A 20,196-nucleotide genomic window follows, 5' to 3' on the forward strand; every position below is an offset into this window, starting at 1 on the left:
CGACTTCGTCCAAGCAGGCATCATTGTAATACCTGAAAAACGTACTCAGCAAGTCTACTACGTTTCGTCTGCTCACAAGATATGATAATCGATCAATCAACAATGGTTCGGCACAGTGTCGAGAATGTTATTTTAGGGTAACTAACTTGTACCATCGAACGTTCTTGAGGTTTGTGTAGGGTCAGCATTTATTGAACTCGCCGAATTGACAGTATTGAAAAATCCGCTAGCCCTGTACAAGTCTACAAATCTACCTTCTTCTTGGAAGGCAGATCTACCTGGCCTTCAAGGAACTCCGATACTTGAGCCGCTCTAAGCATTTCAATCGGGTATTATTTGTTAAGGGGATGCTTTAATCAAAGAGTCCAAACCTATATAGAAAGCCGTTGGTCTCCCTTTTTGCCGAGATCAGCCGTTTTTGAGTTATTGAGACATTGAAGTTGATCAGGTTAACCTTACGAAACTAAATTTTTTTTGATTAATTTGTGTTATTTCCCAATTCAACATAATATATAGTATATCTACGGCATGTTCCAGAGTCGAAGATACTCTCAGCTAATACTCTAGATGTAAGACCATTAAAAATTGAAACCTTGCTTGAAATGGCTTTGGCCATGTTTGGAATCAGATCTAATTATCCAGATGCTTCCCCATGTTTTCTTAACCATCTCCTTCCCGTCCTGTACTCTCAGCCAATTAAGGATGTCATGGTCTCACTTTCGAATCGTTTGCATTAAAAAAATTTACGTTAAAAATATGTAAATTTTATCTAAAATGTTCATATTTGGAACAGGAATCGTTTCCATTAAAAAATGTATGATAAAAATATGTATATTCTATCTAAAATGTTCGTATTTGGAACAGGAATCATTTGCATTAAAAAAAATACGTTAAAAATAGGTATATTCTATCTAAAATATTCGTATTTGGAACAGGAACCGTATGCATTCTAAAAAATACGTTAAAAATGTCTATTCTATCTAAAACTTCGTATTTGGAACAGTAAACGATTGCATTAAAAATACAATGTTTAGAATATATCTTTTCTTTACAAAATGTTCGCATTTGGAACAGGAATCGTTTGCATTAAAAAAAAATGAATTTTAAAAACACTGAGTTTGCTCGTGAATCAAAAATTGCTTTTCGTAACATAACACACACAATACAAATGAAATATGAGTACGACGCACTCTGTCCCTTCATTTTAATTGCAAAATTTTCCATAATAATTAGTCGGAATTCAAATGAGAGTGGTTTACGTACAATTGTTAATTTCACCAATTACATATGCGAAACATTTTGAGGAAATATTTAATTTCAATTTATTTTAATGTCACAACGTTAAATCAAATTATTTGCGCTACAATTTAATAATCCACGATAATTATCAAAAATTAACCGTTTCAATAACAGAAAATATTATTAGCTCTTGATTTTATGAAAAAAATCGCCTCTTATTTTACGTGTCGCCTGTATAGGATATTTATCATGGAGTCTATTTTTTATATAACTATTATTCCAGTAACAAATACTGTAAATATAATGACAGATCCCGTTTTTGCTGTTTTGCTTGGACTGGGAACCATTATAACATTTATATGTATGCATGTTAAACTGTAAATTAATACATTTTTAAATAAAACAATTATTTGTGTGATAGTTGTTTTTCCTAACTACTAAAAAATAACCCGTTGAGACCTAAAAATAATAAAAAATATAAATAAGTAAGCAAAAAAAAAAATTTACACCAAAACTTTCAAATAATTGTTTAACCTTCAAATATGGTCTATATGTGGAAATAAAAGTGCGGTGCTGAAAGGGTTCAAATATAAGTTAAATAAGTATATTTAATTTTGCCAAACTATAAATTCCACAGTAAATATTATTATTTATTCTTCATATTGCATGTATTGCGTCTAACCGAAGTAAAAGTGATAAATTAAACTAAAAGCTTTTCTATAATGTTCGTTGTTTATGGTCAATATTGACAGATTCCACCATCGCTAATGATCAATTCCGTAAGTATACACTGCAGACAGGTAGGCACAGGTACCCATTAATGTTTGTTCGAAATAAAATTCGGTGCTCAGTAATTCAAGTAGTCATCTATTTGATCATTTATCGTTGTGGCGGTTTTTACTTATCAAGTTCGAAGGTTTGTAGTCATTTTCTAGATGAACATCAAAATTTGAAATATGAGCATAGCTATATGTAACGTATTTATTATTATATAGATTTTCGGATATAAAAGATTTCCATAAATTTGCATTTCATAGAAATAATCCCTCTTTATATTTTGTGACGAGATTTCGCTTGCACACGATAAATATCATAAATATTGTATAAACAGGACAAAATATGCGCGAGCCGAACCACGAATTATGGGAAACCGCAAACGGCGCGAAATGCTGCTTATAGATAGTAAAAACAAAGAGAGATGCATGTTTGTGTGCCGACTGTCGTCGGAAAACGACCAAACTGCACGGATACGCCACTGTGCGTGGATGCAATTTGCAACACCATGTGATAACGATACTAATAATGGTTCATGGCACATTTCCGTTGTTCTTATTATCTATGTATAATATGAATTATTAATAGGATTTGTATGCAAGGGCGTCTAAAATATTGTTTAAAAAAATGTGCTAAAACAAAGTTACCGTTATCAATTTTAATAAATTAATGACGAAAGAGCATGGAATGTGACATACATTTGTGGCGTTTTATCTTCTCTGCACACCTCCGAGGTAAATGAGCGTGAAGGTCAGGAAACATTAAAAAATAATAATAACAAAGTCAGCGTTGATTCATACATAGTATTAGATGATCACTTTCTAAGATGTGCCGCGAGGCGAGACATCATATTGCTTTACATAAGTATACTTCCTTCCTCGTTAAAATTCGCCCATGTGAGTATGATAATATGACCGTTAATAATAATTAATAATACGAACTGCATGAACACTAATTATTTACAGCACATCATAAGAGAAAGCCAACTACTTTTAGTGCCCTAATACAGAGGTTGAAAGTTGCATGTAATCCTAATAAAAATAATATATTATATTTATTTTATTTGTGCCATTTGTACAGTCAAGTTTACATATGTCTAATTTATTATTGGTAATTTTTTTGTTATTTATTAATTTTCTTTTGATTAATATGGCTGCTAAGATTCAGCTTGAATCAATAGGTGTAGATTTTAAAGTTTCTGACAGCGCATTATAATGCTACGCATACATCCACGAGCCAAACTGCCGAACTGAACCTCAACTTCTGGGAAAGACACGAAGCAACTGCAAATGGCGCGAAACGCCGCTTGCAGTTGATTCGTCCCTTTCCCGTAATTCGTGGCACGGTTCGCGTTTCGGTACGCAAATGTAATATATATAAATGTATAAGTACCCAAATATTGCATTCCTTTGCGTAGTAAACTATTTTGTGTATTGGCTTAGTCCTTTTTGGTACACTAATTTCAACGCCCGTTCTTGTTTTATGTTTGCGAATGTTGTTGTTTATAATTTTGTAAACAGGTTGTTTATTATTTATAATAATAATAATAATACCTGGATGACTTTTATAGCGCCGTTTTTGTGCAAAAACACCTCAAGGGCGCTGGTATGTATAAATATCATCGGGTTCAAGGTCAGGATCTGTTTCACTATTAGCCAATTTAGTTCCTTTAATCCTAGGTATTACTCTCGTAGTATTCTAAATACTATTTTATTCGTTATTTTTTCTGCTATCCGAAATTTCCACGAAAACCATAGAATAACAAGGAAGATCCAAAGAGTGCGGCTGATATCAGTGGCTGTATCGGAACGCAACCGCAAACGACGCGAAACCCCCCTTGTGGTTAATTCGTTGGTTTCCCATAATTTGTGGTTCGGCTCGCGTCTGGTTTCGCAAATGTATATGCAACATAAGACAGCGTCATCGTGGATTATTCCACTTTCCTGCCTGTAAGACCAACCTGCTAATGGTTCTCATGGTGAGGAGTATATTGTTCACAATGACAATTCACCAAACCTTTAAAAAGTGATAGTTTGTCATTAAAGACGATGAAAAATACTACCATATAAACCTAACCGATCACTTTTAAATGCCTTTATATCACCTTTTAAAGGTGAGTTATCCGGTCACCATAATAAAGTACACGGCGTACATTATTAAGTAGAAATAAATGCTTAAATTTTATTGCCAAATACCAGCTTTTTGGCATTTTTTCAGACGCGTTTTTACTGAGACGAAGGCGAAAAAACATTACCATGTTTGAAATTACAATAAATATGGACGAAGCACATTTTCATGAACGTTTCATCATTTTAGGAACGATCCCGCCCCATAATCAGCGGCCATAGCGAAATCGCATTATGAACACCATTCACTCAAAATACAGCCTGCCGTGGCAAATGGGTACCTAGAAGGTAGTGGGTATAATGTCGTTGAAATAATTAACCACTAGATTAGCCCTGAGTTTTGGCCAAACCAGTCTTCACATGAATAATGAAATAAATAAATAATTACAAACAAATTTATATAAAACTTTTATCTGGGGTGCTGCATACAAAACTTCTCTCTTGCATTAAAACATATTGATAGGTTAGCTGCGTTTAGTAATTTAGCAGGGGTGCCCGGGTTCATCGGGTGAGGTGTGTTCAGTACGCCCACCAGCTGCGTGGCGTGCCAGATCGGGAGAGGCTGGTTTGGGGACACCCTTTGACCTCTCCAACTGATCTCGATCCATCGCCTTGCGCCGCAGTGGGAGGGATATATTCATGTGTCCGTCACTCCTGATCCCTAGATTCATACCCAACCCTCATACCTTTTACCTTCCCAGAATTTCCTCTACTTATTTTTCTTAAAAAATAACCTCCACATAGCATCTCAAAAGATACACATAGGCCCCGAGTGAAATTGTTTTCTTCGGGGCCTCCTGTGTGGGTTGGGGTTAGCGGAAAAAAATCAACCCACAACAAAACTTTTTTTATACTATGATAAATGTATTTTAAAGTGTCTCTCTAAATTAAAAAAAAAAAAAACTGCTCTGATGTCATCCAATTTCAGATAATTTCGGATGCATCAGCGTTTGCAAGTTAATAAAATGCATTGTCATCCACAACGAGTCTATCTACCGGGACAACGCCAATGTGACCTGATTTTTTTGATGTCAATTTTATTTTTACTTCTAATTTGATTTAATTTGTTTTAAATTTCTTCCTCTTTATCTGTACTTTGAACCAATGGGCAAGAACATCATATACGGTGGAAAAGATATATTTTGTAATTTAAAATATATATAAGTGCATAGAAGTTAGAATATTTAGAATAATAATTAATAATTCTTTATATATTGTGCAATAAATAACAAACTGCCAATAAAAAAAAATATCCCCACGGTTAAAACAATGTCGTGAAAACAAAAAAAAAACGTATTCAAGTCGCAGCACCGGGATTACGGTGCCGACAAAGGTCCGGGAGTGAAAGCTGTACTTTGAACCAATGGGCAAGAACGTTATTTACGGTGAAAACCAAAGCTAACTTGTGTTATTTAAAAATATATATAACATTTTGCCACAAATTAAATAAGATAAACGTCAGAACTGTGACTATCAAGTGTTATTGATGTCAGGAATATCATTACATGCAGTTTGTCACGAATGCCAACCTTGCATATTATGTGCCAATGCAGCACGTTTGTAGGCAATCACTGGATACGGACCTAGTAGGTGCCTTTATAAGTTTTTGATTTGAACACGACTTTTCACAACCTTTGCTGGAAATATTTCGCAACGCGACAAAATAAATTCGGGCTCAGTTAGATTAGGATCTAGCAAAAGACGCGCCGATTACAAAACGCAGGTATTCGTATGAATAATATTTCATAACTCCATAATAAGTACTATGTTCCCTACAAAGTACAAATCGAGGCCTAACGTGGGAAACTCAATAGATTAGAATGAAGACTGAAGAAAAACCATTGCAAAATTGAACAAAAGACTAGAATAAGTCGTACTATTAATATCGTAATATGTAGGTTCCCAGCAGAAATTTATACTGCGATATTACGCAAATAGTAGAGTAAAATGTGATGACTTTGTCAATTTTTAACATTGGAACTAAATATTATTTTTGAACAAAAATATTTGTGTCGGAAAATATCATTGTTCATGTTTAAACTGTCAAAATATTTAAAAAAAAAAGTTTTTATAGTAAAATAAATTAATAAGTAAAATCTTAAAATGTAAAACTTCAGCATTTAAGACAATATTAACGACTCTCAAACGAAAGAGTGAAACAGTAAAGACAGAAAAATCACTGCTCTAATCACTGGGCTAATTCGACCGTTTGAACTTACGTCATTTTTAACTGTTCGACTGAGAGCTACCAACACAATCTTCATTTTCTTTCAAGATACAAGATTCCACCCGAACTAAAGGAAATCTAAATAGTATCTTGGATAAACATATCGATTTTTATTTTAATATTTGACATGTGACATCTATCGACTTTTCTACAAGTTCAGGATTAATATTTTTTTGAATCGAATAACTTAATGAGTAAAACTTAAAATTGTAATATTTAATCATTGAAGACAATATTAACGACTCTCAAGCGAAATACGTAAAACAGAAAAGACAGAAAAAGCTTCAGTCCCATCTAGGAATTGAACCCAAGACCACGGAGCTAATTCGACCATATCAACTTATGTAGTTGTTTAACTGTATCATACTTCGACTGAGAGCTACCAACATTACATTCAGTTTCTTATCGCTTATTTATTGGCTACTATCTTCATGTATTGTTGTAAGATTCTACCGAATTGAAAGGAATTTAGATAGTGTGTTGGACAAATATACCAATTTTTATTTTAAAGTGCGACATCTTCTGAATTTTCTACAAATCTATGATGAATATTTAACAATTGTAAGCAAATAAATAATATATTTTATTCCGGGACGCAAAATTTTGTAAAGGACAAAAAAGGTTTGCTGCACCTCTTGGAAAGTTGTTGAAGTATTAATCTTTTTAACCACCAATATTATCATCAGAAGGCTTTATTTGTCAGAATAGTTTTAGTCACTATAATGAGCCTATATGTCTGGGTTTCGTTTAGAGGAAAACTCGATCCATAATCACGATAAACCCTTTTCTGCTCTAGGAAGCACGATAGCGCTCAGTAAAAATAAACAACCAATATTAGAGGCAGAAATAAACGGAAACCGAGATATTAAGACATCGAAAATATAAGCCCCTTCTAGGCATACACATAATATATTACACGTATTAGGAAGCCATGAACCTAGATATTATATTTCCTAAGATATCCGAATAGGTACAGAAACGAATAACTTAATAAAAATGAATCTATCAAAAGGATAGGTCGTTGAAAGCGGAACAAACAAGATTAAGAAAATAACGTTTGAAGATGTTTAAACTCGTGCATTCGATAAACGAATAAAATAACGTAATACGGTAATTATGATAGGACGTGGAGGTAGATGTAAGAATTTAGAGACGACCTAGGAACACGTGGCATGATAGTTAGATCAAGTGAATCAATAAGTTCATTTCTTTGTGAAGTTTTTTGTGGGAATCTGTTTTCATGAATTTCTCATTTCCAAGAATTAAACTTATTGAAAATCAAAAATTTCTATATATATATATCGTATGCCTTTTAATATACAATACACAAATTGGACTTACACACACGGACGACACATTTATAAGAACGTTACAAGTACACGAACAATATACAAGACAAAATAATAAATCGTACAGTAAGATTGAAAGTGGTAAGCGAAGCATAGGTTATGGGGGTATACACCTGTACAATCAATCACCTTCCAATTATAATGTCCTTCAAATGTAACGTGATTGTGACGATGAGATGTAACAATATTATATAGCTTGTATTTAGTTATAAAGTGAAATATTTATATTTCTTAAATTAAGAGTCAGACAAGAGTCGTAATAACAGACGAATATGCGCGAGAAGACTATGTGAATTATGCTAAAATTTTGCAACATTTTTCAGAATGCGTTTTTACAAAACAAGACGAAAGTTAGAGATTGGTATTTTTCTCACGAACAATTTTTTCTATCAAATTCCAATATTGATATTCATAAATGGAATTCAAAATATTGTTTGTGATGGAAAATCGAAAAGAAGTACGTAGGTACTAAGGTGATGAAAATCAACAGACATATGCCAATACCTACCCACTTAGAAGTACGCATATTTATTGCAAAAATAAGTTCGACTGCCAAATTTTTTAACACGAATCTTCGGTCGCAAATTGAGAATATGTTTTTTTAGAGAGTTTGGGACCGGTAATCCAGTGTTAATTTGTTGGCAGCTGCTAGCGAATATACGCAAACGCGACTTCTACAGGAAAGGGAAATTAACATTGTTTGGCATTGAGTTTAAATCAGACAATGATAATAGAAACACTAAACATTATAAGTAGGTAAGTCACCGTCGGTCTCCCAAAATAGAAGTTCCGCGCGTCGGACCAAATATTGTGTGGGTGACAGATGAAATGGAATGGAACCCAACAATGGAATGATCGTACTCGCAGTTACGTCGGTTACACGTCGACACAAGACACAAGAGGACAAGGGGCCGCCTTGGAACGCTAAATGAGAGTGGGGAACACTGTGTGGAAATTTCTCCAAACTCTCGATTTGTCTCGATTCTCCGGCAGAAGAAACCAACGAGGAATGAAAGAGAATTGTTAAATCTTGCGTTTTGATAAAGGTTTTTGTAAAGTTCGTGAGCTAGAAAAAATTTAAAATATTCTGTTTCAGAAGAGTTTAATTTCTCAACCTTTCAGGCCTCTGGCACATTGACCGTTATATTTCTTAAAGATGCTGTCAAAAAGTCGGAGAATTTGTGTGTATTTCCGCTTCTCAATAAAATCCAAATAAATCCAATATTTCTGAATGTATCCGAAAACTAAAAACCATTTTTGAAAGAACTGAATTACACTTTTAAATTAATTTAAAATTAAACACAAAGTTTTTAAAATGGCTCACCTTATGTTGTTTCGTATAAACACTGAAAAAAATTACAGATAACGAAAAAAAAATTATACAAATGTATTATAAACATTACTGCTAATTTTTCAATTTTTGCTTTATATAAAAATAATTATTAATTTCGTAATAAAAAAATAATTAATAATAAGACGTCAAGTACGTCCCTTAACACCCTGTACGTAGATAAATCATTTTATATTTAGATACAATAATATGTTTTTTCAAATTACGTAATAAATAGGTTTTTTAAGATAAAAAGAAATAAAAAAAGTGCCGGATCATTAATTATTACATATTCTTCGTCGTAGAGGGTGGGCGGAAGTGGAGCAACCATTTACGTTCTACGATCTGTACGTTATAGACGTGTCGTTCGCGTTTTTTATCCTTTACGATGATCCTACACGTGCTAAGTCCTTTATGTTCTATTCAATTTATTTTTTATTTATTTTTTTTTTTTTATAAATTTAATTTAGATTAAATTTGATAATATTATTATTAAGTTCTGCAAGTGTTTTAGTTTTTTATTATTGTGACAGCTGTTTCGGCTTACAAGGCCATTTTCAAACTGTTTGAAAATGGCCTTGTAAGCCGAAACAGCTGTCACAATAATAAAAAACTAAAACCTTGTAAGCCGAAACAGCTGTCACAATAATAAAAAACTAAAACACTTGCAGAACTTAATAATAATATTATCAAATTTAATCTAAATTAAATTTATAAAAAAATTAAATGGAGTTCTACGAATTAAACACAAAAACAATAAATAAAAAAAAAAAAAAATAAAAAAACTATTCAATTTACTTTAAATGCCATTTGAAAAGTACAAACATTGTTTCAGGAGTTTCAGAGGTTCGATTTTCATCGAATTTGGAATACTTCCATTGGCACGCTTTGCTGACTAGAAACCACCAAGCATGGACGGAAAATCTAATTTTCATCGTAAAATAAGTCTGTTTATATGATGCCATCGATTTAGTGACTGATTACGCGTCCACGCGCAAACAGTGCCTTAAAACTAACTAAACCATTAAGTTGCCACTAAATCACCTTAACACTGTCATCGTATCAGCGGACCTTCAGTATTTTCATCACTTTCGTTCAGTTTGCAAAGTTTTCTGTGTATTTCAAATGCGTTATATGCGCCTCATTTTTTTAATTTTAGAAACTATTTATTTGCTACTAAACATTGGCTTCGTGTAAACAGGCCTTAAGTTCCGGCACACATGCCAATAATTTCAAATCCATTATCACTGTGCACTGTTTGTCGCAGTTGATGAGATATGAAATAATAATAATAATAAATTCTATGAAGCCTTTTTACAATATTGTAATATCACGTCTTGTAATGAATTACCTCAGTAACAAAAAATTACATTTTATTCAATTATCCAATAAGGAAATCGTATTATAATGAAATGCTTCAGCAATGCAGAATTTCAATTTACGGATACAGCAACACCTCGTTTAACGAGGCTTCTGACAAAATTATCTTGTTATAACAATATTAAAAAATAAATATAATTTTGTCTTGTCACGCTGCTTGGCAAAACATTGATTCGTAATATAGCATTATTTTTTATTATATTGTTATTATTCAAGATATGTACATTATTTATGGTTAATGTATGTCATATTACAACACTGGGTAGGTACTATAAAGATTGCTATACATATAAGTAAGTACTGGGGCAAACTCCAGATAAAAAAAAGAAAAGGGTCTATTTTCTTTTTAATATAATTATAATTTTTTTACTTAGAGGGACTAGCATAAATCTACTTTAGGAATAACATCGTATGTTAATTACGTTTTCTTCAAAGTGTAAAAAGCGCAGAATCTTGAAAATCAATAAATCTGACTTTATTTGCAAGATAATCGCTAAGGAATTTAAACAAAAGAATAACATATTTCAAATATAGAATTAAAATATTTTTTCGGCAAAAAATATTATATTACAGGTAGAATGTACTTTATCGCTTGTCAGAATTCTTGGCACAACAAGTTCTAATTTTGAATATGACATAATCATAACAAACTCGAGTAAATTGAACCAGAGTTACAATCAGTCACAGACAGACCCACAGCCAAAATTAGTATTGTTTTATTTGTTTGATTGATTGTCAATTTTACTGATATACTTTCGTCGGGAAGAGTTTAAAAACAGAAAACTTACACAAATATTGAGATTTCGCGTATGTATATTGTGCAACCTGCATTGTACAATTGTACATGGTACCGAAGTATGTACCTACTTTGTATATATATATGTTATTTTTTTGTTGGGTTTGTCAACAGTGATTCATACCAAAGCTCTCGAAAATACAATTACATTAACATGGTTGATACTATCACTAATTACAGATAAACACGTCCTTAGTCGATTATAATAATAGATTCCTAGCGGTTGGGTTAGGAAATGGGATTCCCCGTCCCGAGGGAACATGAAATTAGATGAACATGAATCAGATGATTTGACAAACTTTTAAATTCTTCATTTTTAATACGTACATAATTCTACAGAATAATGTGTGGATTATTTTACGCTGGGAAAAATCCGGAAATGTAATCATTGCATCACTACACACATGGACCTAAAAAGCCATGGACAGAGCAATAGTGCGACTTTGTATGAATGACATTGAAGCCAAATCTAGAGTGAGGGGAAATTGCCAGGCAGCCATCTTGTACGACGATTTTTGTAAATGATTTGCATGCAGAGTGGTATAAAATGAACTATTTTATTTTATTTTTTTATACGATATAACGGCTTATGTATTTTTGGGGTATTTGATGAGACATTTTCATTTGATATTAATGTAAGACCTTGCCCATAGATGGCACTCGTAGTAGTCTATTAAGTTACCACAGATGGCGTTAGCTATGGAGTTTTGTAGAGACCGAGTGGATAATAAGTAAAGGGAAAACTTCAAGGTCGGGGTCCAGATTATTCCAACCGCCTGCTAATTAAGACTTCAGACATCAGAGCAAATTGTAAATATATCACATTAAAAATCCAAGTGTTTTCTTGAAGCCGGAGTTTTATTTAATCAGAGAGTTTGTGAAAAACCCCGGAGGCACAACACTGTATAATTACAGACGCTATTGCGTACTAATATCTTGTCTAAACGTGTTCCACTATTAGAACGCGATAAGCGGTGTGCGCAGGCCGGATTCGGTAGTTTTAGTTAGAGCGTTGTAGGTCACTAGGAGGTAAAAAAATGTAACCTAATTTTTCGCTTCACGTCTCATCTAAATATAATTAATACCTTGGTACTCCTTTGACCGAGGTTTTACTGTAACCTGTTACATATACTATTATAAAATTGTTAGTTATGTTTTATGTCAAGTATCTGAAAAATAATACACTTATCATCAATATCGTGTGATTTGTACATTCATAGTCGTAGTAATATCTATTTACACAGCAATGTCCTTGGCTGAGTTACCTACTTCAATCAAAGTATTTTTAGCGAGATATTATGTAATACACGGAATTCTGTATCGTATTATATATTTTTATATTCTATAAAACAAAGACCGTATTTTAGTAGTGTCATTTTATTGGGAAGGCAGAGGCTAAGCTACTAATCAGTTGGGACTAATGTGAGGTGATAAAAACTCCAATCAAGGTATTTGTCATTTCTAAACTTAGTAACATTATTACATACTAAGGTAAATCATCAGAAAACTGGTCAATAATGCGGATATAATGGTCGTTTTCGCGCTTTACTGGCAAAGGTTGAAGTAGACGATATTAATACTGGTACGAAAGAGAATAATAGGTTGAAGGTAAACCACGAGATCGTATTTTTGACACCAGGAGGGTTAGTGAATGCTTTGAATAAACTATGACATCAGTCGTACATTGACCACCGAAGAGCGCACATTGAAATAACCAGACTATGCGCAGAAAAGCAAAGTTCGCTAAAATAAGGCAAAGGTTTGCAGCGCTGTCTATTGTGGGAATGTTCGTTTTTAAACGAACCGCCTTACGTAGCGAATAGTGTAACGAAATATTAAATTTTTGAAACAAGCCTGAACTTTTGTTTACCCGATTTGGGATACGTAGTTAAGTTTTACGCAGCCAGAAAATTTGCGCGCTAGTATAAAAAGGACTAGTAATTCGTAAGCAGGTTTTATTTTCGAGGACCGGACGGTGATATCAAAATGCGAGTAGCCTGTATACTGTCAGATTCATTTATAGACATCACCGAAAGTGGGACGGTCACACCGCCTCCCTGACTGGCTCGTCTATTTATTTGAATGTCTATGGTAGGTACTTAACAATGGAAATTTTATACGCCTTATACTTGTAAACATTTATCAAGAAAAATAGTCAACGCCCTACATACATTGATAATACGCATAATATTGTATTACATCAGTTTTTTCTTCTTGGTCAAGGGTACCGTAGGTATGGCATTTAATTTAGAAAAATCGTAATAAATAAATCACATAATATAAAAAGGAGAGTAATGCAACTGAAGACGTAATGGACTGAGTACAGCGAAGTCTAGTTTTAACTCGAGCGCTTTGCATTTCTTATGTCTGTAAATTTGTGTGTTCCGTGTCCGGTCAACCTGTCAAGATGTTAGCCGTGTTAGATAGTACATTTTTACTCCGCATGAGCGTTACGAACTGTCAAATCGGAATAATCAACATTACGCGAGATCTACTGCTCTAGTAACAATAATGGTTCGGAAGAAGCCAAAAAAAATTAAGGGGACGGCTGAAAACCCAACCGAACTGAATAATTATTTATTTATTAAATCAAAAATTATTATTAACATCTTGTATGAATGTGTAATACTTTATTTATTTGTGTTAAATCCAAGTTAAATCATTAAAGCGTTATCAATTATTTGTGAGTTAGTGATAATAATTTTAATAAATAATTTTGCTCTATTAACTGAATAAATATAAAATAAATAAAACATATTTAAATTACAAAGGACCGCTTTACGCTGGAACGCAAATTCGTCATACTTAAATTAAAATTTCTACTAAAAACAACAAATATTTATTTATCATTTTCTATATCATTATATCAAAACAGTAGGAAGAGCAAAATTACGTTTTTACTAATTAAGTTAACTCGCAAATAATAATTGATTCTAATGTTGCCTCTAAAAACATCAAAAATGGAATTCTTTAATGGCCTATTATCATAATTTAAAACAAAAATAAATAATGTTACATATTTCCGCATTTGATATTTTTGCTACATATTCTGATAAAAATAATTATTCAGTTAGGTTGGGTATTTGGTCTTAAATCCAGATTTAAGTTTTGTATGAAAAATGTCGCGCAGCCGTTCCTTTTAAACTTCCGCATTTCTGCCGTAGCAAATCATTACACCTACAGTAGATCGCAGAACTACCGCATGAGTTAGAAATTTGCATTATATTGTTTATGATTGATAAAGAGTTATTTCAGATTAGATAACAGCAAAATTACAAATAAATGTATCGATAAAGTTTTGGTAAATTTTGCTCTTACAAGTTGAAATTATTTGAACCGTACCTTCGACCTCTTTAAACCTTTGTATGTTCAACAAAGGCAAATGCAGCTATCAGGCCCAGACGTCTATTTCAGTTTTTCCACGGAGATTACAAAGGAGAATAATTATAAAAATTGCATAATTAGAACCAAAATCCAAACTAAAAGTTTATCGATCTTTATCGTTAGAGCCTGGCGGTAAATACGTTTAATATTAAAATGATTAATGGCATGTATTACGAAATGTTTTCATTCTAAATGTGGCATATCGTAAAACGACTAACTGTGCATTATTTATGTGATTAGATAAAAAAAACAAATAATACAGCGCCTCAAAAATCTTAACATACACAAATATTTACGTATTTAAACCATTAAACAAATATAGAACTATAAAATTAAATCATTATTTCTATTTTAAATTCAAATCCTTTAAAATCAGTATGGATTTAACTCATAAATGTTAAAATATAATGTGTAATGTAGTGTTCAGTCGAAAATAATTTTCGAAAACATCTATAAATAAAGGTAATAATTCAATAGGAAAATAAATAAAGCATCACACAGAATACTCACGATTTTGTTGATTATAGCAGCTGATGTTGTTTCCAAATGCTAACGAAGCAGTAAACTGTTTAGTAAAATACACCAACAAAACAGAGAATTGTACAAAATCTTCGGAAATCCAAAGTGCGAACCTGTCACAATCTGCGCGCCTCGCCAACTGGCGATCTGTCAGTTGTTAGTTTGTGATAACGAATTAGCGGAGTGAACATCGAGCGGATGGAAGCGATGGTGCTGCCTCAGTTTTGAAACCGGTGAAACTAATAATGAAAACAAATTTTATTGGTGTGCTTCTCGGCTAAATGGGTACAATACGAAATTTTACCATAAAAATGATTACATAAATTTAGCAGATTCAGCTACAGATAAACTGTTCTGAGTGGATTATTTTAAATAAATATCATTGCAATGGTGAACAAAATTGTTGTGCTTGACGAAACAGCTCAGAAAACTCAGCTCGGCTTGATTTGTTTTCAATGTCCACACTGTCCTCATCGTAAATCCGATGGCAGTCTTCTTTGTGGGTTGTAGGCAAGAACTATGGAACATTTCTGCAGACTGACATCTATTGACAAAAATCTTTACTTTCTTAAGTATAATAATTTATCAACAGGTGGCTGTTAAGAAGTTACATTTTTAACCGATAGATGTCTGTTGATGCTAAATATTTCACTTTTTATCATAACATTATTGATCACCTGAACGGAACTGAGATTTCGCGCCAAATTTAATCGTTGCTCCTTTGCTTACCACTAATCTCTTGATGTATTGAATTATTCATTAAATTTAATTGTATTTATAAATAACAAATATTACTTTTCGTTATATTTATTGTTATATTTTTCCGATCAATTTATTACAATGAAGGTGACGCAAATGAATTATTGTCAGGGCGTGTTTTTCAATTCTTGTTTATTATGCTTGGATAATAATAATACGGAGATCGCAAATTCTTTAGTTGCTGTCGCGTGCGCAATATCATTAATTCAGTTGAGATATTGTGGAATATTTATTAATTAATGCTATCTATTCATTGTACAGTATTTATTAATTGTTTTAAATAAAAATGTTTAAAACTTAATTTAAATCTAACCTCAGCTCAACTTGGAGTTTTGAAGATTTCATCAAAAGATCCGTGAAACAACCGGCCCACGATGAAATAGTATTAGAACTTGAATAAACCTTTCTCAAGACTTGAATTTTTATTAATAAAATTTGATGAATTGTGAAATTTCTGTGACATAACTGAATACAACGCCAAAAATTTTTTTGTTAATCAATAGAAGATATCTGTTTGATAAAAAAAAACATTGGTTTTATAACGTGTCACGACAAACTAATTTCCTACACACATGCAGATAATGCGATGAACCACATAAGAGAGAAGTTATTTATAGAAAAATAACATTTTTATTATGTTTTATTTTGGTTGGTATGAACTTGGAGTACATTGGCCGTTTATAATAACGCTCATATAATGCGAAAGTACCATACGTGCGAAAATGAATATGAATTATATTTATAAATTTATTAAAAGAGAAACGATTTTTTTACAAAAATTAACTCTTTTACAGTGATTACAGAAAAAAATAACTGTGTATTGTGGTTGTTTGATATTATTTGACTGATTTATAAAATGTTTATCTAGAACATTTTAATTTTCCCCTACTGTTCCCGCTATGATTTTTTGTTCAGATATATTTTTTACATTACGTATAAGCTAGTTATAAGTCTCTTAATGTTAAGACACAGTTTGAAGCCAGCAGTTATAAGTCTTAATTATAAGTCACTTGCTATAAGTCTTAGATTTGAGTCACTAATTATAGCTATAAATCCTTGTAAGCCAAGTATATTTATTTGTGCAGCGCTCTTGAGATGATTTTTTCACAAAAACGGGGCTTTACAAATCAGCAAAATATTATATTATTATTATTATATGTTCTTGTTTTTTTGAGATAATATCCATACATTTGCAGAGCCGAAACTATAATTATATGAATTTCACTCAAAACATGCTCCGATAAATTAACTTATAATGATAAATTTTAATACCCATTAACGTAATGGGTATTAAAATTTACATTGTATCTTAAGATGAGAGATTTTTGCTCTATTGTAAACAACCCGACTTGTTAATATTAAATATTTTCACATTTTTTGTTTAAGTTTTTTAATATTAGCGCGCTCCCTCTAACAATCGTATTTACGTAATATCTCCTTTGCAAACCATATTCTTTTTCTTTTTGAAGGCTTACTACGGATCCTCAGTCGCTGTTTTGTGGTTTTCTCAAAACATGAGAAATGCAGATACGTTTCTTTTGCATTATATGCGCGATAGTACGGTTATGAAGTAGGTATATCATAATAAAGTATAACGTTCCCGCCACCCACCGCATGACGGAGCAGGGGGGAGTAGAGGGGAGTGGGGGGAGCCAACAGCGGTGGCATAATCGAACGGTCCCGAGCGAACTTCAGTTCGGTGTTCAGTCGGTTAGTAAATGGCGTCAAGCGGTGCCGCGCGATGCTCGGCTGGCGGTAACTGGCAAAGCATCTATCGATCGTGACATTTGCTCCTGTAAATAGACTGTGTATATATAATAATTAAACTTCCCGTAACAAAACAAAGTGCCAAGATGAGACGCAACTTCAAGATTATCCTAGTTTTCGTCGCAATTTGGATTTTTGCCCTCCTGTGCTTCACGCAAATTCCCTCGGGAACATCCAAGGTTTGTTATGAATGATAATAAACCGTTCTCCCTTCCCATTCATCGGAAATAATCAATAGACGTGTGTCTTCTGTTTCGTATAGCTCATTTTATAAATAGTTTCATTCATGAATCTTTCAAATGTCGATCGGAACGTCGATTATTATTTAAATTATTTTGCTCGAATCGATTCAAGTTTCCCGAAAAATCTTGTGCATTAAATCTAATTCCTCGTAATTGAAAGAGAAAATGCGTATAATGTGGTATTTTCTCAACACTGTATTCAACCTATGCTTATAAACAAACTACGTGTATTTATTTATTATATTAACGTCAAAAACACGCTGTCATCTTTTTTCAAATAACGAACACGTGAGATTCTTGTCGGATTCTGTTTGCGCTTTACTAATTAATAATATTTAAAATATATATTTTATTAAATAATACACACTATTATAATTTTTTCTGGCTTCTTTCTATTCAAGAATAAGTTACTGGTGAAAAATGATATTTAATTAGTCTGAAATGTTCAGCATTTTATTGCAAGGGATTTGTTGAATGGGGGATTTGCGCGTGTAATTTATCTGATGGGGGGTGCGGGGTGAAATGTAGCAATGCGGTACATGTGCTCTGAGGGTGGTACATTATATTTACCCTTCCCAACTTACCCCCACTTCTCTTCTTACGCTCTTCAGAAAAATAATCTCGGAAGAATGGCGTGAAATTGCGCATAAACAAAATTACATTTAAATTTAGACAGCTTTTTTGTAAAATTTAGTTTTGAAAACGTGGTGATAAAAATAGTTCAACAAATGCTTAAATTTTTTACGTTAGTGCGAATTGCCATGCCTATGTACTTGGTACATACTTGTGTATAGAAATTATTTTTTTACAATGCAATTCGTTTTCATTTGTACAATATAAAATCTTACGATTATGGTAATTACACTTCGTTTCAACAATTAATACAAGAAATAACTATTTATATTCGAAAAAATAGGTTATTGGGTTCTTAGTTTCGGTTAATTAAGTAATTTGTGAGTATTTACATTGAAACGAAACTTTTGCAAGTGTCATTCCATACAAAAAAGTTCCAAATTGCGGCAAAGGGATGGTTTTTATAAGATAAATTTAGAATTTTGAGTGAAAATCGAATTATAATGCATTTTTACCAGTTATCCCCACGTAAATCGTTGTTTCTTGTAGTAATTAACCTGAAACGAAGTTTAATTTGCATAATCTGTGCATATTAAAAGTGCAGCGATTAGGGAAATATTTACCTTTATTTTTCTTAAAGAATGTAATACATTTCGGGGTTACGAATCACGTGACAATATTTAAAAATCTCGTACTATCACCACAGTGAGCGGAAAATGTTACTTGTGTTGTGATGGAGGACTTAGCCAGCTGAGGAATTGAACACACTACGCCTGGGTTGGTCCCAAACCTGATGTCAAACTGGTTTTACACTGCTATGAGCATCGTCAGATTGGTATTTTTAACGGCAGTTACGCAGTTAAATATTATGAATAACCACATTTATACCCCACATCTAAATGTTACTTTCCCTTAATTTTCCGCTTACTGTGGTGGAAATTAAGTAAGCTGAAAATTAAGGGAAAGTAACATTTAGTCTACGGAAAGTAACATTAAGTAGACTAAATATTACTTTCCCTTAATTTTCCGCTTACTGTGGTGGAAATTAAGTAAGCTGAAAATTAAGGGAAAGTAACATTTAGGACGGGTTGTTTCGGAGAATTTGAACAATTCATCAAATTTCAACGTTCATTTTCGGGTTCTGTGAAAGTCCTATTCAAGTTCTGTTATTATATCATTGTAGGCTAGTTGCTTGACAAAACTGAAATAAAAACAGAACTTGAAAAAATCTTTCACAGAACTTGAAAATGAACGTTGAAATTTGATGAATTGTTCATATTCTCCGAAACAACCCGTCCTTAGTCTACGGAAAGTAAAATTAAGTAGACTAAATGTTACTTTAGTCTACGGAAAGTAACATTAAGTAGACTAAATGTTACTTTCCCTTAATTTTCAATATTATTACCGTAAGTTGCAAAGTGAAACGGTTCAGCCAAAAATAAAACAAAACTAACAGTATTTTGTCTACTTAATTCAAACATTTGAAGAGATGATACTTTTCTGAAATATTCGCTTCACTGGAAAAACAACATATAGATTCTGTCGTGTCATTTGTATATGTTCCGAGGCATATTTTGGCGTAGGCCATCCAGTTTCGTAGCATTGCAGATGAAGGCACTGAATTTCTCGAGGGGTTTATTGTTCACAGCATCCAATTTCATTCAAAAGCGTTCGCTTTCTCTTACAAATTTACACGAAAAAAGGAAAAAAATCATGTAAATGATAAGTCTT

General features: G+C 32.6%; 2 protein-coding genes across 2 annotated transcripts in view; one reads left to right on the forward strand and one right to left on the reverse strand.

Annotated features, from left to right (window-relative positions):
* Positions 1 to 15,253, reverse strand: part of LOC149420850 (serine/threonine-protein kinase NIM1-like) — a 139,235-nt gene extending 123,982 nt beyond the window's left edge. Inside the window, exon 1 of the mRNA XM_089635243.1 lies at positions 15,116 to 15,253. The gene's annotated coding sequence lies outside the window, so the exon portion shown is untranslated. The remainder of the gene's footprint in view (positions 1 to 15,115) is intronic.
* A 2,351-nt stretch (positions 15,254 to 17,604) lies between these two features.
* The window catches only part of Pgant2 (polypeptide N-acetylgalactosaminyltransferase 2), a 230,077-nt gene continuing 227,485 nt past the window's right edge, over positions 17,605 to 20,196 (forward strand). Inside the window, exon 1 of the mRNA XM_089635244.1 lies at positions 17,605 to 17,829. Coding sequence (XP_089491370.1) covers positions 17,737 to 17,829 — 93 coding nt within the window. The 5' untranslated portion in view covers positions 17,605 to 17,736. The remainder of the gene's footprint in view (positions 17,830 to 20,196) is intronic.

Source organism: Hesperophylax consimilis, chromosome 9, assembly GCF_061612785.1.
Source record: "Hesperophylax consimilis isolate HC1 chromosome 9, BYU_Hcon_1.0, whole genome shotgun sequence".
Taxonomy (NCBI): Eukaryota; Metazoa; Arthropoda; class Insecta; order Trichoptera; family Limnephilidae; genus Hesperophylax; species Hesperophylax consimilis.